Source organism: Dromaius novaehollandiae, chromosome 12 (assembly GCF_036370855.1).
Source record: "Dromaius novaehollandiae isolate bDroNov1 chromosome 12, bDroNov1.hap1, whole genome shotgun sequence".
Taxonomy (NCBI): Eukaryota; Metazoa; Chordata; class Aves; order Casuariiformes; family Dromaiidae; genus Dromaius; species Dromaius novaehollandiae.
Window position 1 is genome coordinate 5,546,150 of NC_088109.1, and position 27,201 is coordinate 5,573,350.

At 35.5% G+C, this 27,201-nt stretch overlaps 2 protein-coding genes across 8 annotated transcripts in view; one reads left to right on the forward strand and one right to left on the reverse strand.

The window, feature by feature from the left end:
- CENPP (centromere protein P) overlaps positions 1-27,201 on the reverse strand; it is a 172,738-nt gene that overhangs the window by 105,959 nt on the left and 39,578 nt on the right. The gene's annotated exons all lie outside the window — the stretch shown is intronic.
- Positions 15,235-26,106, forward strand: OMD (osteomodulin). 3 transcript variants are annotated; one of them, XM_064518795.1, is made up of 4 exons: positions 15,236-15,478; positions 16,736-17,147; positions 20,662-21,626; positions 22,581-26,106. In XM_064518795.1, exons 3-4 carry the CDS (start codon positions 20,684-20,686, stop codon positions 22,898-22,900), a joined length of 1,263 nt encoding a protein of 420 aa, XP_064374865.1. In that variant the 5' UTR covers positions 15,236-15,478; positions 16,736-17,147; positions 20,662-20,683; the 3' UTR covers positions 22,901-26,106. The 3 variants fall into 3 exon arrangements, with proteins under 3 accessions (XP_025971761.1, XP_064374865.1, XP_064374866.1); XM_064518796.1 differs by having other exon boundaries at positions 17,064-17,147; XM_026115976.2 differs by lacking the exon at positions 16,736-17,147 and having other exon boundaries at positions 15,235-15,478.

The following is a 27,201-nucleotide window of genomic DNA, read 5'->3' on the forward strand; positions in this document are numbered from 1 at the left end:
TTTATATATGTTTTATACTTTTTATATATATTTTGCGAGCACTGCTATGCTGTTTCGATGTCACACATGTTCACATCCCTGACTGACATAGTTATGACCATAAAAGTCTGTAGGATCAGATCACCTATTTACTTAAATCTTCTACAAGTTCTTCGCTCAGTGCACTTAAAACCTGAAGGAACAGTTTTTGCAAGCAGAAATTCTGTAAAACACTTCAAAGCAAACCAAAGCAAAACAAGAAACCCTGCAGAAGACCAAACCATCTATTCCTAGTTTCTGAAAGTGTTTCTGAGGAGGGGACTTTCTAGAAAATAATATGTGAAAAGCAGTGACTGGTACTGAAAACAGTACCTAGTGAGCATATTCTTCACCAGTTGGGCTAGTTTATACCATGGACCTCTGTAGCCACAGCTATGTCATCACGTGTGTGAAGAGCTATGATCTCTAAACAACAGACCTATGTCAGAAGACAAGCCTGATGTAGATTTAGTAACAAAGGCAGTAATTCACTTCAGTAGTTTTTTCACTAGAGTAGTAGAGATAAGTGGTCAAGTAGCAACATCATAGCAGAAAGAAGCTCAGCGCTGAAGAAGGTGAACTATGAACAATGGAAGGAAACTTCAAACCCTTCATCTGTTCCGTAGAACCTAAGTTTTCAGCTCAGGAGAGATAATTCCTTGAATAAAGATGGACTTCAATAAAATCTTCAGCTGAAAGGCCAACTACAGTCAAAGAGTAAACACAAGACTAAAAAAAAGAATAAAATGCATAACACAAAATTAACAACATTTAAGTCATTAGTTTAAATGTATTTTTAAAATCTCATGTACTAATCTCCCTACTAGTTTCATCAACTCAGCAATAACAACATAAATAAAAAAGCCAATTCAAATTCTGTAGCTTAACTAAAAGAATAAGTTCATGGTATAATGTAAAATATTATTTGATGCTAATCTAGTGACAGGGATTAATAGGAAACATAACAGGGAAGGCAAACAATTCCTTATCTAATTGAAGTTCATGCAGTGGACAACAGGAGCACTGCATCTGCCAATACTAAGACTTTTAAGTAGATGGACTACAGGTCTGAACATATGTAGCAAGAGTCTTGTTTACTTTTGTTATAGCTGTACCTCTCCACCCATCAAAGCAGGCCAGTTCAAACCATTGATAATCAGCCTACTCAGCAGCACACATGGAAGCAATTACCTACATTCTGAATAAACCTTAATGATTGCACTTTGCATAAAATTGCCAAGGATGACAAGTACCCACAAGTGAGTTGATACGCCAGGGGGAAAAGAAAGGGGTGGTGGTGGTGGGGGAAATCCCTTTGGCTTTTGTTCAGACTGCCTGTATTCCTCTCACTAGCCACCTGGCCCATGAAAGCAAAACAGCCACTGGGGCTTTTTGGTCTCCTAAGGCAACTAAGTTTTGGCTGAGGCTAGTCAATGATCCTAACATAGTCTACAGAAAATGTTCCTCAGTCTCAGACCTCCTGTGTAACTTTCCTTGTGGGTATGGCTCCAGCATAGTGCTCCTACTCCCCAGAAAGCATGCCTCGTATTTTTTAAATCTACTAATTCATTACAGATACGCCATTAGAGTTTCACCAACCTGTGGGACACTGTTGAAGTCAATACAGTAGGAAAGCTTTGTAAGTGATGTATTAACCTTGGCACTTTATGCATAGATGCTAGTATATTAAAACACATAGCAAAGTTGTAAGAGGTAGAAGACTATGTAGTCTTGATCCTACTCTTCTAAAGACTTCAGAACTCTCTTGCCATCTCTTTCCCATTTTCCACACACTCAAACTGAGAAACTTTCTACTTTCAGTGTCCATGGATACACCCAACATTCACAGTAGAAACTGCAACACTATTTCAAGATACTACCCCCCTCCCAGACATTTATTAAATATCCTCTAAAGGATTTTAACAACTGCTTAGCTTTTCATCATCTTCAAGGCAAATTCAGCTAGGTTACTTTAAACAGCTTCATCTGTGATTTAAATCATATTGACAACTTTGTATTAAGACAGATAAATATCAAACGGTTCATTGTACCAGTCTCCTGTAAGAATTATTGCCAGAGGAAAGGCAGTAATTTCTTAAATCCCTTCGCAAATTCTTAGGACATCTGTCTATGACCTACAAGAAACCATCAGGTTCAATACCCCTCCACTATTTTCAGATACCATTCTTTGACTAGTATTTGTGGGTAATAATAACTAATTTAAACACCTTGTATCTTTGTCTTATTTTGACGTAAACCAAGTGGATGTCACACTACAATACAGACATTACAGCATAAAATGGGCTTCAACAATGATTTCTAAATATGGGCAGCAATGAACTGAACTAGCCAACTATGGTAATGATAATACAATGATAATACGCTAGTGTTTGAAAGTCTCTTATCCCTCACTCACAGAAAAATAGACCTTAGTATCAACAGAAAGTGGGGGCAAACAGCCAAGAAATCAGCTACACGTAATCCACTGATGTTATGGAAAAGGGAGAGAGGAAGAAAAAGAGATTTGAAATAAATCCTTCTAATACATATTTCTGCACAAGTAACTACATTCCGTTAATAAAAAAAGGAATATTCTTTCTAAGCTTTTCAAAGCTTAAAACTGACGGGTTTCTCTGTTCTGAAAATCTGTCAATTCATTACAAAAAGACAGTTAACAAATTTCACCAGAGGATGGCAGCCTAGTGTTAGCAATAGCAGGAAAAGTAATTCTTCCAAAGAAGAAAAAGCAAAGACTGTCGTAGCTTTATAACAGCTTAGTAAACTTCACAAATATTTAGACTGATTAGGCAGTGCAGCCTATTTGAGTACTTCTAAAGAACTATTTGAGCACTTCTAAGGACAGTTCTATGCCCTCCTCTACCACTATCTTGTCAAAGGACAAAATCACCTCAACCCCTTGCATGTTCTCCCTGCCTCTTCCCCCAGTATCTACCTACTTTCTGCAGTACTTTGAAACATACCAATGCAAAGAATACTACAGATAGTAAATAATATTAATGGTGAAAAACTAACAAATTTAATAAGAAAGCTTAAAGAATACAAAATACTACCAAGGCATGATTCTAACCTGCACCATCGACCTTGGCAGGTGCACACCATGTGAGTTGCAACCTGCACACAATAAAACAAGATTTATTTTGTATCCATATTGAAAAACTGAGCAAAAATGTAAGCAATATCTGCTCATTTTGCTCTATTTGCTCATATCTGCTCTAAACCACTTCATTTTGGGACAAACCAGTTTGTTCTGCAAGTAAGACACCTAACGAAGAACAGTGTAAAGATGTGTATCCTCTGTCACCTTCAACCTTCCATCACAAAAGCCCATTCCATCTCATATCCCTAATAACTTTAATCCCGGGGCAGTATCCTCTTTATCTTCTATATTCTTTCACAGCAATGTTTCCATGGGATAGAACTAGGGTTCAGAATTAAATACATCAAGCTATGGATCATCCAGCTGCTTTCTCCTGCTGCCAAACAAGTTAAAGAAAATGGAAAAGGGTTGATTTTTCTTCCTTTTTCATCAACAGCAGTATCAACGTCTTCCTGCTCTGCCCAGCTGCCAATTTTTAAAAACCCTACAGAAATTCAGTGTATTTGGCAAGCAGGTAGAAAGTGACCACTACACTCTAAGTTATAGGTAGGAGGAAAGGATAGAGGAACATCACTGCATGATGTTAGGAAAACAGAGTCGTAAATTCATAAAAGCAATAAGCCAGAGTCAGCTGCAACTGAACTTAAGCAACAATTTTGGTTTTACAGTTTGTCCCAGGCTAGTATCTTAGGCAATGTTTTCTATTACAAGAATGCAGCTCTGTTCTCTTTGGGGGATACAACCAGTTTTACTGACAAGCTGGAAACTGAGAAAAGGACTGTCAAAAATACTAAGTTGACCATTCTTCCTTCTTACTATCTACTGAGATAAAACCATGCAACTGTTGCACTAAAATCATTTCAGTACTCAGGCTAAGTATTTCCAAGTTTCTGGGCAGCCTATATCTCTCAGACACATTTTGATAATCCTAAAAATTCTTTTGCAAACAGAGTATCTGAAAACATGATATAACTCCCTAAGCAAAGGGAAGGACGAAGATTGTAAATGAGGGTGGAAGGATAAGGACAGTCTCAGTTCTCAGTGTTGCTGTCACTAAGTTACTCCATAAACAAAGAAGCTACTGAAGTCTGCTTTCCTATGGATTTGAGCCTTAAAACCTTCAGGTTCTTTCAGCTCCTTTCTACCTCCCAACACATTCCTCAGCGTGTTCTCCCAGAGCTCCCTTGCACAGCTACCACCTGTTTGGCTGCCAAGTGACAGAGCTAAAAGTATGCCAAGGCATTAGTCAACACGCCTGCTCCATCTCACCATCTGGCTGCTGATTCTAAGAATGAGAACTTGTAGTTGTCTTTTCCTCAGTCAGAGTACCTATTTGGAGCTCTTTCCTCTACCCAGCTGCTATTTTCCACAAATTTGTAGAAAGTACATATACTTTTACCTCTATCCTCTGACAAATTTGCTTAAAATTAGCTTTGAGGATCAAAAGATACTGGGTGAAATAGCTGACAATGACAAGACACAAAGCTTCTTTTCCTTTGGATATGAAGTAGAGAAAGTTTGGCTATCGTATTTGTAATTAAAATATCCCCAAAATTTCGCAATCAAATTCCTGCACCAGCATTTCCCAAAAGTGAGGCAAATGCCCAAGACCAGCCAAGGAGAAAAAAAGGATATAAACTATGATATGCAAGCTATTAACCATTCGTGTGGGTCTGCTGAAGTGGTACCATATGTCAGCTACCTAAAAAATGTTATGATTTGGAAACCTGATACAACTTCACTGTTATAAATTGCCATTATAATTAAAACATACAGTTAATTTCCCCTTAAAATTTGATGTAAAAAAATGAAGCCAATCATTTCAAAAAGCAGTTTCCTATCTTCTAAGAAGCAATTTCTTTGCTCGCTCTCAGAGATAGGAATTAACAACATTACAACTATATACCACACTTGTTCAATCATAGTTGGTCATTTACTAATGTTATGACATTTTTTTTTCAAGTTTAAGTTTAATCTAGAAAATTAAATCTTTCAGAGCTTAAATTTCTAGCAAATATTTTGATATTCACTACTAATAGTGCTGCAAGTAGTATTGGCTCACTGGAATCAGTTGAAGCAACTTCAAATATCAGAGAAGACTGGCCAGTAAAGTTGAACTTAAGCAGAAGGTCTCAAGTTTCCAAAATTGAGCTATGCCAATTTGTTTTGTCCGGTCCTCAGTGTTTCTGGATATTTTCCTAAGCTGCCTTGATTTCAAAAAAGATCAAGATCAAGAATCTTTTTTTAAACACACATTAACAAGAAACAAAAAATTAGTAATAAAGGCATTAATTTTCAATGAAGTTCAAAGAAAAGAAGAAAATGCAAATGCAAACATTAAGAATAACATAAATCATCACTGCTTATTATTATACAGTCTTTAGAACAGATTCCTCATTAATATCGCACAACTTATCCTGAAAAAATAAAGTGCACCACAACAGACAAAAAAAAAAAAAAAAGAACCTTAGTACTTCCATTTTATTTTGACCAGAATTTAACACCAGTATAACAATAAAAGTAATGATGAGCTAAAAATAATGAAGTCATGATCTGAAACCTCCTTTTCCCCCCCTCCTTTTGCTATGTTCAGAATTTAAGACTGTTTTTTGGTTTATTTTCCTCCTTTCTGGGGAGACTAGAGGTTTGAGAACAAAGCTGCTAATAAGAAACATATGGAAAAGCTCTAGAGTAAACGAAAATCTGACTTGAACTCCAAATGCCACGTATCACATACCAGTGTCTCAAATTATCTGGTAAGATACATACAACATTTACCATGCTTACTCAGTGAATCACCTGAGATAAAAGACAGTGTGAAGTATAAAGCAAACAGAAAAAGCTTCTATGTTATTTAGGAGATTTCAAAAACTGATTGATACTTTGAAAAAAAAGGTACCCAGACATCTCGCTCATTCTAACTATGTGGGATGTTTCTAAAAGCTTGCGTTAGCCAATAAAAGATTAGCTCAACAGAATATGCTGCCAACAGACAGACTTGTCTGCAGCTGGCAGACTGCAAACTGCAGTTTTTCAAATAAAATATGAACAGTTTTGCTCAACAGAACTATGCAATCCTGGAATTAACCATCATGCTGCTGTGATTGAAGCTGGGAATACAATACAACCAGGTTTTCCTATTCACACACAATCTTTCGGTCTGGAATTCTTGTCCAGGAGGAATTGAAGACTATGGGACTTCTGCAGCCATAGAGTTCTGGTTGCAGCTTTGACTAGAATTCCACACACGTCCACATACAACTAAATCTTGCCACAAAGTCCCTGTGCATGAACAATAAATCCAAAAGCTTGGATGCATTACACTAACTGCATATATACAGACCATCTGTGCATCCCATGAAATACATCTGATATGTCAGATTCATTATGCATTTACTACACATCACCTATACAAAGCTTTCTATGAGAGCCAAGGCACAGAATATTGAAACTATCACACCTTCTTTGCAGGGACATTTGGAGTAACTGTTAAGAAGTTATATTTTCTCATTATATTCAGAAGAAGCACAAGCGTGCACTTGCCTCTTAGCTGTTCAGCCTGTGTTTTTTCCAAGCTCCAAATGATTTTTTAGATGTAAGGACCAATGAAAAGATTTTCTTTACAGAAACACTTTTCCTTAACTCCTTTGCTTCTTACTTGTGGAAAATGAAGGTGGCCTGCCATCCTATAAAATATTATTTTACCTAAATTGATATCCCATTCAGGCCATCAGGAAGAACATTCAGATACCATAATACTTTTTTTTCTAGCTAGGCTGCCAGCTCTGTTCAAACACTATCTTCTTTCTAGTCTACAGGATGAAACAGAAACAGACAGAATAAATAATTCATGGGGTCAGTAACACAGACTAAATTTTTAGCAAGAGTGAAAGTGAAGAAACCATTTACCTATTAGCCAGGTAAGCAGATGCTCAGATTCAGGAAGCGATGGAATAATCAGGTATTCTGCAAGAATAATAAAGCTAATTGTCTACTCATTTCTCCAGCAGTGATACTGTGATACAGCTAATTATTACTTGCTCAGGAGTTCTTCAAAGTTAGGTAGAGGTTTCTGTGCAGAATGCAAGGCTCAGATGGATCATTATAAGAGACAGCCAAACTGTTAATAATTTTAAGAAAAAATGCACCACAGAGGCTTTGTGCTTCATTAATCCTTTAGTGTTTCATAGCTAGAAATTCGTAATTTCACAAAATTCTACTTTGCTGTTCAGAATATGTGTTTTTCACTTATATTTTAAACTAATACATACAATTTCCATATAGATGTTATCCTCTTGGAAATTATTTTTCACAACATTTTCTGCTATTATCTCAAATAATAAATTTCATATGACAAAGAAGAAACTGTTTCCATCTATAAACTAACATAGGAAAAGAAAGTTAAATAACTTTCAGAAGTACAGACTATTAAGCAGGTCAGTCCAAAAGTATAACATTTTGCTCTCCATATTTACTAAGTGCATAATACTGTCCTATAATAACAATCAGCAGAATCTTCTTGTAATACAATAAATCTTGAGACAAAAGAACGGGAATGCTTTTAGAAGGTATGTTCCACGTAGATATCTACCTAAACTGGGTAGTAAAGTTAATGGCTTTATATTCTACGTGACAGACTATGTTCCCATGTAACGGCCTGTAAGTTTGGCACATTCTTTGATACCAAGATAAACTCTGCTGTGATGCTATGCAGAAGGAAACATACTCTTCCCACTTCTAGCTACCACTAACATAGCCAGACTCTGTAACAAAGTACTTTCTTAAGTTACATGGCAAGATTCCTTATTTGTCATGTAAACTTCATAGAGTTAACAGCTAGAGTTAACACAGTTTACATGTAGTATAGCAACATATTTCTCAGAGCATAAACACTAAGAGCAACCTAACGTGGCCAATAGACCGCTACCTCTTGCCCTTTAAACCACAGTTAAGGTGAAATGAATATGAAATCATGCCTTGATACTGTTAATACCTTTGAATTTTGGTTCTTATTGAAAAACAGCATTTTTTGATGAAAAGGTCTTCCTAGAACAATTAGCATTGTTATGCAAAGCTAAATAAAATGTATTCAGAATGAATTCCTGAAAGTCAAAACCACTACCCTTCATTTCAGAAACGTAGAAAGTAAGCCTGATCTAGAAACAATCTACGGTTTTATTCTTACTGCTTACATATAACAGATTAAAAAAAAAAAGTTATTTATTAAAACTTTGTATCGTTATTTATGGTATAGAAACAGTACACATTAAAGAAAAAAGAAAAACTCCTGTTTTCAGGAGTCTTCTGCCTTAGCAGTACCTATACATTACAGACGTGTACTGCTGCTGCTTCTTTGCACCAAGAACAAAAAAGGTAATGCATGTTTCCCACTTTATAACAGTTCACTCCCAAAAGCAGAATGCACAAGAACCTGAGAACAGGACAAAATGCAAATATGGAAAACACATCTGTTAGGAGTGCAATTGCTTAATAAAGCAACTCTTTTGTCTTTCTAGAGACCACCTTTCCCTTGTGCATTCCACTGCGGGAAACCCAGTGTCCAGTTCACCCACTGGCAGTTCTCAACAACTACACTTCCAACAACTACTACTACTGCTGCTACACAACTACTGCTTTCATAATGTACACACTTCTTTAGAAGTTTCAGCAATAACCCTGGTCCTCGGAAAAGGTGTTAAGGGCATTTTAGACAACTGTCTTGCAGTCATATGCAATAGAAACATTTTTAAAGGCAGCTACTGGTATTGGCTCAACTCTGAAGGAATTGAATCTAATCACTCAAAGCACTGGCTTCATACCATCCCCAGGCTAAGATCCTGTTAGATTTTCTTTTTCTTTGCTTTTTTTTTTTTTTTTTTTTTTTTTTTTTTTTTTTTAAGACAGAAAGCATTATGGATGTTTATGTTTTGGCTGCAAGGAGTTGCAGGTATTACTTATCCAGCGATGCCTCTGCTCTCTAAAAGCCATTTGGCAAGGCAACAGTCAGGTCGATCAGTATTCTGTAACTATGCTACTCAGAAACATGACATATGGTAACAAGGACACTTGCTTGACTACCTTGGAAGATCTGTAACTAATGCCTAGATCACTTCATCCTTCCTAATGAAATGGTGGCTACCATGAATGCTGTTTTAGGACACACGAAGCAACAAGTTGTCTTGTTCAAATGACTGACCATAAAAATGTGTGAATCAAGTTCAAGTCCTCACAAGAAGCAGCCGTGGGGCTTTCAAGAACCTCAGGATGGCTCATGATAGAAGAACAGAAGACTTTCTACTGCAGAGTGACTGGATAAAATAACTATGAGACCTCTGTCAGCTCTGCCAAGAGGCAGCTTTGATTCACAAATTATTCAGACAGCAATAGAGAAACATTTCAATTTGATTACTAGTCATCAAAGAAATTATGTTTATTTTATGTCAGGTAGAATATAGGTGCATGGACCAATATCCTCCCCAGAACAAGGATAACATTATTTAAAGAAAATCCAGAAAAACTGGAGGAACTATAGGGCACAGGGGTCCTATCACTCCTGATAAGAGAGTATGCTAGCAACATGTACAGATGAATGGCAACATACAATAATACTTTGGGCTTCTAAACCATTATCGGGCTCAGGAAGTTTCCAAGTCACAGATTCTGGCTGCTGAGAAAATGTACTGCAGAAGTAAAACTCCTTATTTGTCCCATTGTTAGGCTCTGCTGTCAACCACTATTAAAAACTGGATACAGGACTAGATATGTTTCTGGTTTTACCCAGTGCAGGATTCTCTTCAGTGATGTTCTACTCATATACCAGCATTACAAGGTCATGTGCTAAAAAGGACTTCTTTAGGAGAAGGAGGGATCATAAAAATTAAGAAAAACTTTAAAGATGTTCTCCAGTTCTCAAACTACTGAAGAGAGCTGAAAGACTGCCTGGCAAAATCCTCCACACCTCAAGGCAGGATAGTTGTAAATATCTATTGCTCTGGAAATGTTCAAACAAATATAGCTACCAAGAGGAGAAATACATTCAATGGTCATTGTAAAAACAAATAAGGACTTTCATTCTTTAACAAACTCAAAATAAGAGAGTCAAGGGGAAGCACTTTCCACTACATTTGAGGGGGAAATTTCAGCTAATGCAACGCATTTTCCTATGCATGATCATTCAGGAATTCTTTGGCAAATAACTTAGAAAACTACTCTTTATCCTTGCATTAAAGAGCTTATTCTTTTGGTTATAAGTACATGATTTCCAGACTGAATACCAACATAGAAACAATCTGAAGTTGCAGACACATTTTCTAGTTCTTTTAACAAAAAAGCATAAAGCTCACAGTTATTTAATGAACAAATTAAGCTAATGGAAAAGATCCATTTTAAATTATTAAGAGAGATGCCTAACATGAGATCATGTGAATTCTGTTCTATCAATTTATAGCATTGACATTAGCAGTCTGGAGTTTTGTATGAATTTCATGGGAAGAGGTAAGTACATGCTTTGAGATAGACTCAAGGAATGGAAGTTAGAGTTATTAAAGCGGACACTAAGAATGTTCTCTCAGCGAGCAGCACCTTTCTAGTCCATTGCACATATTAAGGTGACAGATTACAGACTGTTGATACTTTATTTAAACACATGAAGGCCATGCCTAAACTATTAAAGAACTAAAAGATATAGTTTGAAAAACGGTGATTCTAAGGAGTGACATTTTATGCTGATCTCAAATGAATAACATTGAATAAACTATTGGAGACGCTATACAGACATGTACAAAGGGCACTGTTCTTGGTGGACTTACCGACTTGGACTGGTACTGCTCTAGGATCTCTGCACTTCACGTTCAGCTCTATCACCTGTCTCATTTTCCTCCATTACAACACACTGTACATTCTTTTATTTACAATGTTTATTACTTGTGTTTATTCATGAGTGCCAGGCACCTGTCATACACTATTACCTATATAATTCTATATAGGACACAAATTCACCAAAATAAAGATTATGGTAAAATTTGAGGTCCAACTGCTAACACCACTTCAGGAAAATGAACATACCTGGAACACTGCACAGTGATTGCAAAAAAACAGGTTATGATACTGCCATTTTATATTGGCATAACCACAGATAAACATGCTCCAAAGGAGTAGGCAACATACCAGAACTCATTGTGGGAGGAAAACAGAGCCCCGAGTCACCTGTCTTGCAACAATCACAGTAGGCTGTGTATACACACAAAGTATAAACCAAAGTATACTTGTTAAACAAAATATTTAACTGCCGAAAATATAATTGTCATCGGACAACAGTGATTCCTCTCTCTCAGAAGAGGTTTATAATTTCACACAGTAGTCCAGGATAGTTTGGAGTAACCTGATCCTGTTTACTACAGATATTATTGCTTACAGGAATTTAATTTTTTTTTATTATGTCAGTATTAATTGTTTCATGATTACTTGTTATTTTAGCAGCAGAAACATATGATTCAAGGGCTGTTTAAATGCCCTTGCTTCAAAACATAGAAATCTATATATCCAAGAAAACTAAAAAACAACAAAAAAGTCATTACTGTTTTCTAAGACTTCCAACACAACAATACAGGTAGCAAAAAGTTGCAAAAAGCACTCTTTCTTCTTTTGTTTTTCAAAACCAAATATCTATTCCTGTAAATTGGTACTGTCATAGCAATAAAACAAAACCAAAAAAAACCCCAAAACCAAAAAAAAAAACCCCAGGCCCCACTTTATTCCACTGTTCCACTGAAAAAATTGAGTCTTACAAGTTTGGATGTGGTGGGAAGCTTGATGCTTGTGAAGCAAAGTAAGTTGCGATATGAAATGTTCACTAGCACAGGCTTAACAGTAAACCAACTATCTAACAAGACCATGACTTCCTAACGTATCACTTCTAGATGCATTTCTTTTTTTCTACAGTGAATTCTGCTCTAAAAATTTAGTGCATCACCGTGTATTAGTATAAGATGCTACTCCATAATTACCTATAGATTCCTTAACAACTCCTATGTTTTAAGGTCAATGAGCTCTTGCTCTCTCTCATCCATCCATTCTATACAAGGATCCGCCTCAGTCTTTGAGATCCACACATAGTTGTATTTGCTAACTAGGAATACGCTTCAAAGGTGTTTTTTTTAAAAAAACATTAAAAGTATATGTTTAAAAAATAGAAAAATATAGAATGGCAGAAAAATTCAACAATTTCAGTAAGTACCTAGACTTCTACTTCAGAATTAAATATAGCTAGTACCACAAAATCTTTAGAGTGATCAGCTTATGTAATCTCCAAGTGGTAACACCTTATTTTAGATAGAGAGAAGCAGTTCTGCTTGGGAACCTCAGACTTGCCCTAATCATTGAATTCCAGTCAACTCTCAATCTAATATATCTCAAATACAGGAGCAACATCTGGTACTTTAAAGGTATTAAACTGCTGCTGAATATGTAGAGACCTTGATTACATGTGTTCACACCTCTCCTTTTCTGGTACGCAGAAATGGAAAGAACTTGGAGTTCGTCTGCCCAACCTGCCTGCATCTCAAGGAAGTACCAGAAGCAGGGATTTCAGCAATGCGTTTTTCATTCAGCTTGAGAAAGTGGGATATGGAAAGATGGCTGCTTGAGGTAGGGTGGGGAGAAGGAAAGAAAAAGGAGAGGAATGTTTTTCAGCTTAGAATCAGCAAATTCACATAGGTGGAGAATAAAAGCAGGTAAAAGAGATAGAAGAGAAAAACCTCTCCATTTCCCACAGCATGGATGAGAAGAAACGAGAAGTGTTAATATTCAAGATGATATTTAGCAGCCAATGAACCCTTCACAAGGCTTAGAACAACTGCTGCCCCACACTTCTTTGTAATAGAAACATATGAGAATTTTTGTTTTTTCATTCTCTTGAGAAACATGTACATGAAAAACTGCTATAAAACCTACACACAAACATCTTCATTTTTTTTCTTTAAATTCATGGTTGTAGCATGCATATTCAAGTTGTAAAAGCCTTATAAAAATCTACCAGCAACCACAATCTGCCTTTAAGAGAATCAATGAAGAAATTTAGTTTGGAGCACCATCTGATCAACATACATAGAATACAAAGTCTAATAAGTCTTACGAAATATTTTTCAAACATATTTTTTGTAAAGTCAAAAGCGTTGTTCTCAGTTGCTCAGCATGTTCTTTCCAGTAGCTCCTAGCAAAACGAAGTTTCGCATGTGTCAAACAGACTGCATAAGAGCAGGGCTGCCAGAGTTTTGATCCAATAATACCACATACTAAATGGGAAATATGTAGAGACCACACAATGAAGCGCAGGTCAGAGGCAACCGTAGGCCCCACACAAGCTGCAGCTCTAGCTTCCCTTCCTCTTCTAACAGACTGTGCCTTGTCTCAGCTCTGCAGCATTGTTTACCAGATATGATGATCCCTTTCTCACAACCTTTAAAAATGCAAATTCACACAGGGACATGCTTCTGGAATGACTTTCCATTGAAGAGCAGAATAACATGAAGTCTGTAAGAGCTATTATTACTGAGTTTTATGGGCTCTGGCTGCGCTGGCAGCCCTGCAAGGACAAGCAATTCAAGATCCTGACTTACTGAGAGCTCTATCTTTCAGTATCTAAATTTTCAAACTAGCTCTGAGACAGGATGAAGAAACCCTGCAGCCCTTGCAGGCTTGATAATCAGTTGCCCCTGTTGATGACAGACACAAATAAGAAGTGCCTTTGCAGGTTACATACAAGAGCCATACAGGCTGCTAGTGGTCTGCTGATAGTGTTTCTGGACTGCCTGTTACATCTTATAAAACCCTACGCATGCCAATTTCTATCTGCATTTTCTTTCCATGCCCACAATCTGACTTTGAAGTGCAGCCCAGTCTTGATGATATGTGCTTCAGACTGTTTCTTACTTCAGAGACCCACAGCCTTACAGAGGACAAAATTACAACAATCAAACTTCCTCATTATATTTGATCATACATTTTCTTTTCTACTCTGCAACCAATTGGGATAAGAAACTAACCTCGACAGTTCTTACCTAAAACACAGAACTCCTTCAAAGCTCACAGCTGAGGGGCTTAGAATTTGGAGCTTGAGGCTTTTCTTCAGAAGTCAGATACTAGGACCTTTCTTTTGTAAGGTCCACATATGTACTGCATGAAGAACCTTTTAATTCTAGTAAGTTAGTGATTCCAGGAGAATTCTCAGGAGCATTAACTTACACAGCTTAGCTTAATTTGACTTCCTTTGATCAGCTATGTTCCACAAGATATTTTTTTCTCTAGTCTTTATATAAAGCATTAAACTTTATATTAAAAAAATACAAAAAAAAACTTTTACAGTAAAACCCTGAAGAAGAGAATATAGTAGTATAATTTATTCCTCCTTATATCTGGGCCAATCCCATTCATGAATTACACCACTTCAGTTTCAGTGGCCATCTTCTCTACTTCTTCTGGGAATATTTTGCCTAGAATTTTGAAACTTCAAATAAGCAGTTTTTTAAGTTCACAAGTACTCAACAGTTAAGCAAACCTAAAAATCAATGAATACTAGACCAATCTCCACTCTTAACATGTCAGTTCAGAACCAAAGTTGAAAAAGCTTGCACTGTCATAAGTTGAATGCAGTTAAGGAGGATGGTAACATTTTAAACATTTTAATTTACAAAAAATGATCCACCCAAGCCAAGTCTAGTTTAAGCAAAGAAATCAGCTTCAAGCCAAACCTGATTTTGAGCTTGACATACCTCTTGCTTTCTAGCTCAACTGCATAAATAAAACAGTAAGAAAAGTTTATAAATTCAACAGTATTAAAAAAAAAGTCCTTAAGAAAGAAAGGAAAGATACTCACTTTAAATCTGTCTACATAATTTTTTAAACCATTGAAAAATCAAAACAAGCTGAAAACATAATAGATTTGTCATGACCTTTGAAACAAGAAGTCTTCTGTGTCTGATGTTAAATTTAATCCTCTCATTACTCTTCTTGTAAGGAAATTCCTACCACATCACAATCCAAAAATAAAAGATGATCAAACCACACAGCTTGACCAAGATTACAAAGCATAGACTTATTTGTATCCAAGACAGTTTGTGGGACAAAAAAGGAATTCAGCCTTAACATACCCCATGGGTAGATCTGCACAGCCTTCTGCAGCTATATATGCTTTAAATCAAGAGCTTCAGTACAGTTCTGTGAAAGGACAGACTCTTTTGCTCTGCCACTGTGGATATTTAAATGCATCATAAGATCTTAGGTCTCCTGATAGCTTAAGAGGATTTGGGACACAATCATTAGTTGAAAACGATAGAAAAATATCAGGTATGAAATTAAAATTTAAATTGAGTCCAATTTAAATTTATTTTTACAGAAAATAGTTTTAATTTTTGCATAAATTTTATTTAGAACTGTTAATATAATGCAGCTTCCAAAGAAATCCACCATATTGTTTATCTTGCTCTTAAATATATATATATATATTTCAGCAGCAGTAAATTACACTATTAAATGGCATAACAAACTCAATGTAATGGTATATTTTTGATTCATAATTAAGAATATATTTTAAGAATTAAAAAAATTAATTACTTTTGTTTTTTAGCATTATTTAGGTTTGATGGTACAATGTAGTTACTCTTCAACTACTTACAGTACAGCTAATAAGTAACTCCATAGTTATAATTTTACTCTTTCAACTTCTCCTTTGCAATTCAGTATTGTCTACATAAACACACGGCTGCTTTATTATGAGTATGGCCAGCTCCCACAATATTGTTTTTGTTCTCATGGTTTCTGATGCTTTTCTTTATATCCCAGATGTCAGAATCATGAGTGATTTACCTTTTTAAACAGTGTTCTAGTCCTCAGCATTACAGAGAACAGCTTGAAAAGGTCAAGCAGATCATCAACTTTAAGAAGCTCAAAGTCAGAAAAGAAACAAAACTTAGCGCATTATTTTCTTGAATCTCTAAGCTACTTAAGCATTTTTAAGATCCTGATCCCTCCTTGTGAATAATTTGCAAATAATGCAATTCTCTTATGAAACCTAAATCATAGCTAAATGCTTCCTCAGAATTTTCTGATGAAATAAATCAGACAATTTATCCAGAAGTCTCACTTTCACAACAAAAAAACCTGTTCTTTTTTGCCATTTTTTGCATATATCACAGTTATGTCAAGTAAGCACCATATAACAGCAAAAGTAGATAATCATCCCTTTTTTGTCCTGAAAGGCTATGAAAAATATTTTGATTTATACAGCAAATATGGTTTATATCTTATATTATACTGTTCTGTTTCATACTAAGATTTATGCTCTTTTTATACATCTTATCAAAAATCACATTGGAAACTTATTGTGAATTATTAATTACAACTTTAGAAGGATGCTGAACAGTACTACATTATACTAAAAATGCTGTATAGGAAGACTATTTTGTGAGAAGAAAAGAAGAAATATAGAGATGGGTGGTAGTACAAAATTGAAGATGTTCATCATCAGGACCTTCTCTTAGCACGTTTTCCCCTCAATTTTGATAAGGTTAATTTTTTACTATTTCTTAACTTCATGTTTTAAAGGATGAATCCTTTGGATAACTGCATGACTGTAATTGAAACCACACTATGAACTCATGACCTCTGAAATATGTTTGAAATCTTATTCTCTCAATTTTTTAACTTGAACTGAGAACACTGAACAAGTCCTGTGAATAATTTTGAGGTGATTATAACAAAAGCAGAAATAGTTTCACAGACTTATGACATGGCATTTACAATAGCTGATGATGTGGCATGAAACTTTTTTACTGGCAAATTAGCAGAAGGGTAAAGGCTATTATTCTGCACTGCCTTCCCACAAGACTCCTCACCACAAAATATAGTTTAGAAAGATCTTTTGTTCCTCCAGCTGTGTTAGGTTATTGCTCAGATGATTCCATCAACACAGTAATTTGCTGCCCTCTACAACTTGAGCTTCACAGACCTCCATAGGGTAAGTGCTCTTGGGAAGCAGGAATAAAAAGAACCAATTGTGGTATTTTGTGCAGTTAGAGTGATTTACACATTATATAATTTTTAGCTTTCAGCTAATAAAATATTTGCAAATAGAGTTATTAAGCTTTTAGTTTATTATAGATGGCAAAATCAGTTTCTTTTATCAGCTATAAGATTTTCTATTTTCTTTCAATTTTGTAAGTATACAGCCTATCATATTGTGTGCATTTGACTTGCTTCCCCCATTATCAAGTTCCAGGTGTAAGATTCTTTGTTTTAAAGGAAATAAGGTCTTAGAACTGTTTTATGCAGAAGCTTTAGTATGTCAATGACAAGTTTGAAGTTCATGTCTCAAAGCAAGACAGTTATTACTCTACCAAAAATTCATCCAAATTCAGTTAAGCTATGAAAAGTCCTCAGAGTACAAGTTCCTCCCGCTCTGTAAAACAGGCTAGAGACTTTGAGATCTATTACTTATCATTCCCTTTGCAGTGATCATAATCATTTCCCTTACATTGTCTACATGACAAGTGGATTGATTGCATGAAAACCTAAGTAAGTGCTTTCCTCAAACTGAGCAGGTCTTTCCTGAGTTGTTCCTCCTGATGCATAAGGACTATTGTGGCACTGAGAACAGAAATTATTAATCAGAAGTATTCTGACACCTATCAGGACCCAAAGCAGCATGGAAAAAGAACTGGCTTGACACCTATGCTGGTCAGAAGGAACAGGATGAAACAGAAGAAATGCAGAGAAAACTGAACTAGAAGGTGAAGCTTAAGTTCTGGATAGGAGCCAGGAGAAAGAAGGGAAAGAGTAACAGGAATCAAAAGGAAATCAAGAACATGAAACAGGCATGGAGACAGGTTGTTTCAGGATCTGTTCAAGAAAACAGAATCAAGTCGCAACAGAGACAGGATTTATATATGTAGACGCCAGCAGGCCTGAGTAGGAGTTAGAAATAGGCTAATAAGGTATTCTCTGACACACATGCCAGAAGTCTGGAAAGCAATTCATTCCTCCTGAAACACAGGACTGCTTCTCAACCCAGCAAAGTTTATCAGCATAGTGTGTTTGTAGTGGTGGAGCTAGAGTATAGAACTCATAGTGGAAGGCTGCACTCTGCATAGGTATGTTTCTGCTATTATTTACTTACGTTAGCACAGATGTCTGATGGGATATGAATGGGAATGATGGGATATGATATGTTGGGATATAAAGAACCTGGCTTTGCTGAAGATCTACAGCATGGTTCCAAACAACTGATTCCATCCTATCTTGCTTTTAAATTTCTTATCAGCTATAAATATTCATTAAAGGAGCATTCAAACACAAATGACAAAAAGTCAGAAATTCAAGTCAGACAATACCATAGCTGATTTTACCCAGACACTTTTGCAGACACATTGTGATGATGTAGTCAGTTCTAGGATTTTGTTACTACTTTTTTTTCTCTTAGGATTGCCTCGCTCTTATTCAATTCATAGAATACATCATGCATTGGGAATCTATTAGCAGTACGAAGCACAGGAAATCAGTGTTTGTAAAACTCTTTTCTCCTTTGTCACTGTTTGAATGTGTTTGGTAGAAAATATTAAGAACTGCAAGAAAACATGGAGTAGAGTCTAACTAAGGAACTTGAATATCACTACTAAAACAAACAAACAAAAACAACTTATCTGCTTGCTTCTGCTTCAGGGTTCCTGCTCTATGCTGAGCAAAGTCCCTTAACAAAATTTTCAGTGATTTATGTGCTTTGACCAGCAGTGCTACATTTTGACTCACCTAAGTTTTTACCTAAGCTATCTAAGTTGTTTGACATCATAGTATTCCTCTGACTGCATGAAGTGCTTTAAAATGTTAGTCTTTGAGCATCTGAAATTTGACATGCAGAATTAGTTGTCAATAATTCTGACTTTCATAATATCACTATTTCACCTCAGAAGGGTATTATGAAAGTAAATTAGTTCACGTCTGTAAAGAACATGATTACAGAGGAATAGGAAGACTATAAAGAAAATTCATTTTTCAGTGAAAATTTTACACCATGTGCAGTACACAATTGGTTGAAATCAAATACAATGACAGGAACAGAAAAAAATTAGTTATCATCATCATTAATGCATTGTATTAAGTCAGCTGCACGTTGGAAACACAACACAAAACACCACAGAACACACAAGCACCAACGCCGTATCAATTTCTGTCAATTCCACAGCAAGTATTTCAGAGTTATCTATTTCACTGTTGTATCTGCAGAAGCAATACTGCACTAACTTTTTTCTGCAATTACCTCACCATAGTTTAGAATTTGTTTCATTTTTAACAAAACTAATTTTCCATTTATAACAAGGAAAGCAGCCACAAGTCATGGCCTGGGAGTCTCAGTAACTCTAGCAAACTTCTTCACCCAGAGGATAGTAAAACACTAACTCGGGTTATCCAGGGAGATAGTTGGAGTTTCAAGGCTCACTCAGACAAAGCTTAGGCTGACCTGAGCTACTGCTGGAGATGGTCACACTTCAAGCAGGAGGCTGGACTACACACCCTCCAAAAGTCCCTTCCAGGGAACACTTCTATGATTCTACAATATTGACCATTCATAATTTTGTCCTGTGCCAGTTCACAAGTGAGAAGAACTAATGTATTTTCCAAGGAAAAAACCCTCACCTTAAAAGTTTAATAAGGCTACATACATTTGAACCTTGGACATCTGCCTTTTCTTCCTATCACACGAATTGCGCAGAAAGACGAAAAAAAATTGTTTCATACTTGTCTCCTACTATCTTTGAGTATCTTTCAAATTATGAGGAATGAGATTTTCCTTTAGAAATACCAAAAGCCAACTAAAAGCCATTTAAATTATCTTATATATTAATTCTAATGAATTATACAGCTTAAAAAAGTCAATCTCAATGTAAAGAGTAACTATTACTGCCAGGTACAGGCATAGAAATCCAGACTGCAATGACAGCATGTTTCCAACAGTCTGAGGAAGAAATGTTCCCTAGAAATTTGATCTGCATCCATTAGAAGCTGACTTGTCAGGCTTAGCTAATGTCTCCCATTACACTAGAAAGAATGCAACACCTAAGTGTCTAACACAAATCCCAGACTGCAGCACTTCCTACATAAAGTCCTTTTGCAACTTCTCTGAAATTCATTAAAGAGAGAAAGGAAAGCAGACTGGGATTTTTTTATGCTGCTTCTCCCAACTGCTGTGGTACCCTTCAGTAACAGGCACAGCACAGGTAGAAAGCTGTTCCATGCCTGAAGTCAAGCAAGAAAACTCATATTTATTTCAAGGCCATGCATTTGTTTATAGCTGGTTTCTTGTAAGATAAAAATTAAAACTTTTTTTGGCTTATTATTTAATTGCCAGTGTTGCCAAAAAATACATTGTTCTGCTTATTTAAATTATTTTATTTATATTGCTTTTTCTTAAAACTGAAACTTAAATATGATGTAGTTTATGATTAGTTGATAAACTTATTTTTTCTTTTTATTAATAGGGTATAACACACAAACTTGAGTATGGGGATTCTGAGTCAGCTAGCAATCATACACCTGCTGCTCTGGGCTGCTATGGTCGTTTGTCAACATGAAGACTATGATTTTGGGGACGAATACGATGAAGAGCCAGATCACGAACATCCATATTATTTTAATTTTCATCCAAGTACACAACATGAAGTTCCCCATTTTCCTATTCCGGCGCAGTGTGCCAGAGAATGTTTTTGCCCACCAACTTTTCCATTATCAATGTACTGCGATCATCGTAAACTTACAACGATACCAAATATCCCCATTCACATCCAACAACTCTATCTGCAAAACAATGATATTGAAGCTGTGCTTGCAGGACCATTTACTAATGCCACCATCTTAAGAGAAATTAACCTGAGCTACAACAAAATTAAATTTCACATGATTGACCATGGTGTTTTTGCCAAACTTTCAAACTTAGTACAGCTTCATTTACAGCATAATGAGTTAGAAGAATTTCCATTCCCACTCCCCAGATCTCTAGAGCGACTCCTCCTTGGTTTCAACAAGATTTCTCGGATATCTCGGCACGCGCTGGAAGGATTACCTAACATAACCATGCTTGATCTCTGCAATAACTTTCTTGATGACTCAGCACTCAAAGGAAAACAATTTTCAATCCTGAAAAATTTAATGCAGATCAACTTATGCAACAACAGATTACAGACCATGCCTCCTGATCTACCACCATCACTTATGTACCTCTCTCTTGAAAATAATTCTATTTCTTATATTCCAGAAAACTATTTCAGTAGACTTCCAAAAATCATTGCTTTGAGAATGTCACACAATAACCTGCAGAACATTCCACACAACGCCTTTAACCTGCCTAACCTTTTAGAGCTTAATCTGGGACACAACAAATTGAAACAAGTATTCTATATTCCAAGAAGTTTGCAGCATTTGTATATCGAAGACAATGACATTGAAAGTATGTTGTTGGTTGTATATGTATAAAAGTAAAACATGGAGGGTTTGGGGGTTGGTTTTTGTGGGGGGAAAGGGGGAAGCGCAGGGAGAGGAGGCCAGGGCATATTTTCCCTACCATCCTGATTTAAGAACTTTTAACTTAAATCAAAAACTATTGGAAAAAGCCTCTTCATGTTCTTGGTTTCCAGCACTTGCCACCTTAGAGCTTCTCAGTTAGGTCATGTATAAACTGAATGTAGAATCCAGCAGAGATCCAAATTTGCACATGGTTCAAGAGGTAATCTGATGTCCTTTCTGTAGAGGGGTGATCTTGAGCTCTTTGTGCTCTGAGCTAACCAGTTACCGTGGCACTGAACCAGAGTTCATACGCAACACTTCTCAGGAGTAAGTGCAGCTAGGTAGCTTTTGATCCAATGCAGAAAGAATATCCTTCCATCTTCTTCAAGATGCAGTGTAAACATATTGTTAGCTAGTTGAGACCAAACAATAGGAAAACTAGAAGAGATTTGTACTTTTGCATCTTCCTCATAATTTCCAGGAAGGGTGTTTTGGTTTTTTGTTGTTGTTGGTTTTTTTTTTAAAGAGTCTGCCCCATTTTTTTTCACATAACATGCTAAAACCTTTTTAAAACGTGCTTCTGATGAGATAATTGATTAAAAAACATATCCAGAGATAAGGAGTTATAAAAATATTTCATTCACATAAAATAATTGCTACAAATTGTAGTGGTAGTCATTTCTTTTACCCTACAACCTTATACTTCAAAAAAACTAAAAAAAATTATCACCGATATTTATGAAATTGCTTTAAAACAAAGACAAGGATAATATTAATATTGTGAACCACAAAAGTATTTTCTGTAGTAAGTTTCAAAAAATAAATTGTAATTTTGCAACAGTTCATAAATATGATTTTATTTTCTGTATTTTAACTTGTATTTTTCTCTCTCTTACAGTCATAAATGTTACTTTGATGTGTCCATCTATTGATCCAATGAACACCAATCAATTAACTTACGTGCGGGTGGACCAAAATAAGCTTACAGCTCCAATAAGCACATATGCATTCTTTTGCTTCCCTCACATACGAACCATTTATTATGGTGAACAGAATGGTAACGTTAACAAGTCGACCCAGCTAAGAACACCAGTGTTCCGCCGATTTTTAACACCAGAAGAATATGATGAAACAGAAGATGATCATGAAACAAGTGATCATGAAACTGAAGAAGATCACGAAACTGAAGACAATTACTTTCATGCTAACTTTCAATGAAGTAATCATAGTTAATGAGCATATGTGGAAACCCTTTCTTCGTTGTGGGGTATTAATATCCATTTTAGAACAGTGGGCTAGTTTGGGATATCTAAGATCTATCTATCAAGTGGAGGTAGGATTTTAGTGTAGGTAAATAAGCCATTACTGACATAGTTAGAAATATAATACTAGCAGCAAAAAAAGAGCACTCATGTCAGCAATAGACAGCAGCCTGAGTATATAACCTGAGTTGATGATAGACCAATTTCTGCACTGGTAGCTTATAATAAAGAATATGATATCATGTCTTACCACAATTGCTATCCCTGCTAACTAGGTTAAAGCTAGCATAGATTTATTTGCTTGTGCTCCAGCTGGTTTGAAGACATAATGAAGTTATGAGCAATATAAATAGTACGAATAAGCTCACAGTGGTAATTACTAATTTAAATCACATCCCAAGATCACACCATAGTCTGTATAGCAAATAATTAATAGCTTAGCAAACCTAAAATATTACTACACTAACAATTACCTTTGCCTTTCAATGAATATTTCAAACTGCAGTGAAGCCAGACTGCACCAATTTTGTGCCGAGATAAGCATGCAAAAAGCTTTATCTTAACTAATCATGTAAATACATGCAAAGACCACCTTTATCTGAGGAAAAAAATGTTTAAGAACTTCATACTAAAGCTGGACTGACTTTTCATTTGGCATCTTTATCATATAAATTCAAAGAGAAGCATACGGTATGTTTTAGTAAAACATGGTTTTAGTGCAATATTTGAATTTTTAATCCTTCAGCACTGAGATAGTTAACTTTCACTGTGAAGAAATTATGTACTAAGTAAAAGCTTCCATTCACAGTGCAATTGGAAGAAAATTGATATGAAAAAGTTGTAATGTTCTAAAGTGATCCAACTTGCAAAATGAGAATTATACAGATCAATGTCATGCTCCATAAAAACATGTGGATAAGAGCAAAAATCTGTCCAACTAGGTGTCCTACTACTGACAGCAGTAGGAAACAGACAGCTTATGAAGAGTATAAGAGAGTAACATCACAAAAATAATTCCAAACATTCCTCTACATCTTCCAGAAAGGTAGATACTTCTGCTTTCAATTTCAATTTCTAGACAGAAAAAGCAAACTTTGAGCTTCAAATCTTCTTCAGATTCTGTTTGCAGAGTCCTGCAAATGTGTATTATAATAAATTTTTACTTCTCAGCTTGTACCTCAACTATCACAACCCTTTTTCACAAAAAGAGATTTTTGTTTATTAGCAGACAATGAACCACTTTTTATCAAAGGTTTTAGGATCTAGGGAAAAGGATATACATTAATACAACTCTAAACCACTAATATTAACGTTTTACATATATGTTAGTTGATATTGTTTTAGAGGCATTAAAAACCTAAGTTTTTGTTACAATTATTCATCAAGCAGAACAAACACAAATAGTAGCATTCCATCTTTTAAAATTACTAATTTAGACTATCCTCCTGCACAGATAATACCAATTAACTACTTATTCCGTTTCAAAGTAGAACACAAATTGCTTTAAGCAACCTAAAAAAAAAAAGTGCAATACAATATTTGAGCTACTGAAAGGTTTTTTTTAATTTATGTCTTATGCCTAGAAACGTAATCAAATAAATATAGGGTAAGAGAATATTTCAGGGCACTTTGCCCCCTTTATTTAAATTCTGTATTTTTCAACACTTAATTTCCTGATAAATCTTTTTGGCATTGTGGAAACATCATCATTTTCACAGGAAAAACAAATGAGTGCAAGAAATATAGCCATATATCATGCTGCTAATTTTATATTATACTTTATATTTAGGAAAATTAAAAATAGTCTGTAAAATTATGCAAGTAAATTTTTATTAGAATTTCTAAAGAGCTTCAGTCTTTTTTTATAGTATCAGTTATGTTTTGAAATCCCTAGTATATTTTGGTTTCTGCTGCAACAATTAAAATATTACCAAATAGAATCTACTTTATCAAAGATTTTGGTCTTTTTTAATGGAGAGAAATTCCTCTTAAGGCCATCAGTATAACAAACATTTGTCAGTCTTTAAGAACAACTACTTGCAAAAATTTATGGATACAAAATTGTATTGTATGATGATTAAGTTGTAGGTCTTCTATCAACTAATTTGAGAAGTCTGTTCTTTCTTCCCTTCTCCTTTTTCTTATGTATTTTACAAACAAATTGAATATCTATCACAAAATAGCATTAAGAAATTTACAGGTCTGCAGAATTTATCTTTCCCTTTTTCTAAATAAAAATGTTCATTAACATTTATCAGCCACAAGTAGGCCTTTAGCTTCCTGAAGGAGGAATACATGTGTGTATTCATCACCTTAAATACTCCTATCAAAAACCTATGCACATTATATACACATAAATTTAAATATACATACCTATAATTCTATAGCTTTATTAATACAAACACCTAGTATATTAATCTTAGGGAATATTTATACTTTTTCATCTATTCCAGATTTTAAGTAGAGGTGAATAGTGCACAAAATGCAAATCTAAATTAAGACAGGCTTTTTTGAAAATCTTGCTCAGCTTTAAAAAGAACACTATTCAAACATAGTACAAGTATTACATTTATATATTTCTTATCACAAGCTTTCTGTTCTTTAAAAACAATCATAGATGAAACAAAGTTCAGCTTTAATTTAAAGGTAACATTAAAGATACTAACTTTGTAGCAACTAATTAAATATATTTCTTAATAAAGTTTAACTCAAACTGTAATAAAAAGCTCAAAAGTTTCCAGTAATTATTACATTAAACTCATTCACATGGAATATGAAAATTTTAATACTACAAGAACCATAATTCATTTTTCATTCAATTAATATTATCTCACTCATGGCAAATGCAATGCTATTCTTTAAAGAGAGATTTCAACATGGTCAGGGAACTAAAGACTTGCTAGCTTTCTGTCTGTACCAGAGAAGTGAGAAGTTGGGACAAAATACAGAATTAACTGATACTTAGATAAATACAATTGACTTTGCAAGACAGAACATGGCTTCTGTAAAAGAAAGTCCTAACGTGCAAATCTCTTGGAGTTCTTTGAAAGAATCATCAAGGATGTGGAAGAGGGAAGATCCTGGTCCATAGTCTACAGGAATTTCTGAATGGATGAATTAAGGAAACTAAGCAGCCACAGAGCACAAGTAAGGGCATGGACAGGGAAAAAAAAAAAAAAAAAAATCAAGCAAACAGTCAGTTCCTGTATAGGAGGAAGCCCACTGGTGGGAGTTTTGCAAAGCGCCTGTGCTGGGATTTATTCCATTTAACATATTTGCCATTGATAAAGAAACTGGGCTAAGCAGTCAGGTGACAACAAAGATTGCCAAGGGCCAACGAAGAATGACCGAGGGCAAAAGAACCTCACAAAACCAGTTGCCAGGATGATAAAGTAGCAAATGAAATTCCACAGGGATAAGTCAAAAGTGATAGTCATGGGGAAAACAAAAAAATCTAGCTTCACCCAAAAACTAATAAATCGTGAATGATCACCATCACTCAGGAGCAAGAATCAGGAGTTATACGAGATGATTCCTTGAAAACACTGGCTTAATACCTGGAGTGAGTGACCAATAATGCCCTACAACAGAAGAAGGCTCAGAGGAGACTGACAAGTGCCCAGGTAGCTCAGGAAAGAACGTAGGGTGTGACTGACTACAGTTGTTGCAAAAAAAGCTGAATTTATCTCAACACAAAGGGGACCAGAGGGTGGCCTTTGTTCCAGATAAGCTATATCAGCTAAATCAGTTGAGTGGATCAATTAGTTGTGTAAATGTTTTTCCCCCGAGTTAATCAAAAGAGAGTGCATGTCTCCCTGAGTTAGCATAAGAGAAAATGTGTATGTGGCTCAGCCCATCATAGAGTATAAAAGCTGAACAACTGAAAGAATAATTTTGAAGACAGCAGTGAGCTTGAGCTGGTCTCAACCCATGTTTTCCTTCCCGGTGACTAGGGATGCCCAGCATTGCGACAGTGAGGATGTTACAGAGACTGGTAATGAGAACTGCATTTGTGTTGTGATCCAACTGTATATTGCAAGTGCTATATTCTGCTAAGTGTAATTTAAACACTTGTATTGTGATTTCTGTATATTGATGAATCACTCTGCTAAATGAAAATCCTGTGCAACTTCAAATATTTTCCATTAAGTAAATCTGATATTAAAGTTCACACCCTCCATGCATGGAATATCTAAAAGAACCTGGTCAGTGCATACTGGACTCTGACACCCTGTAGCAGTCAGAAGAAAAATGTAA

Coding starts and splice junctions, on each gene's coding strand:
- OMD (XM_026115976.2), top strand. CDS start 20,684: ATGGGGATTCTGAGTCAGCTAGCAATCATACACCTGCTGCTCTGGGCT. Junction 21,627..22,580: donor CGAAGACAATGACATTGAAA/GTATGTTGTTGG, acceptor TCTCTCTTACAG/TCATAAATGTTACTTTGATG.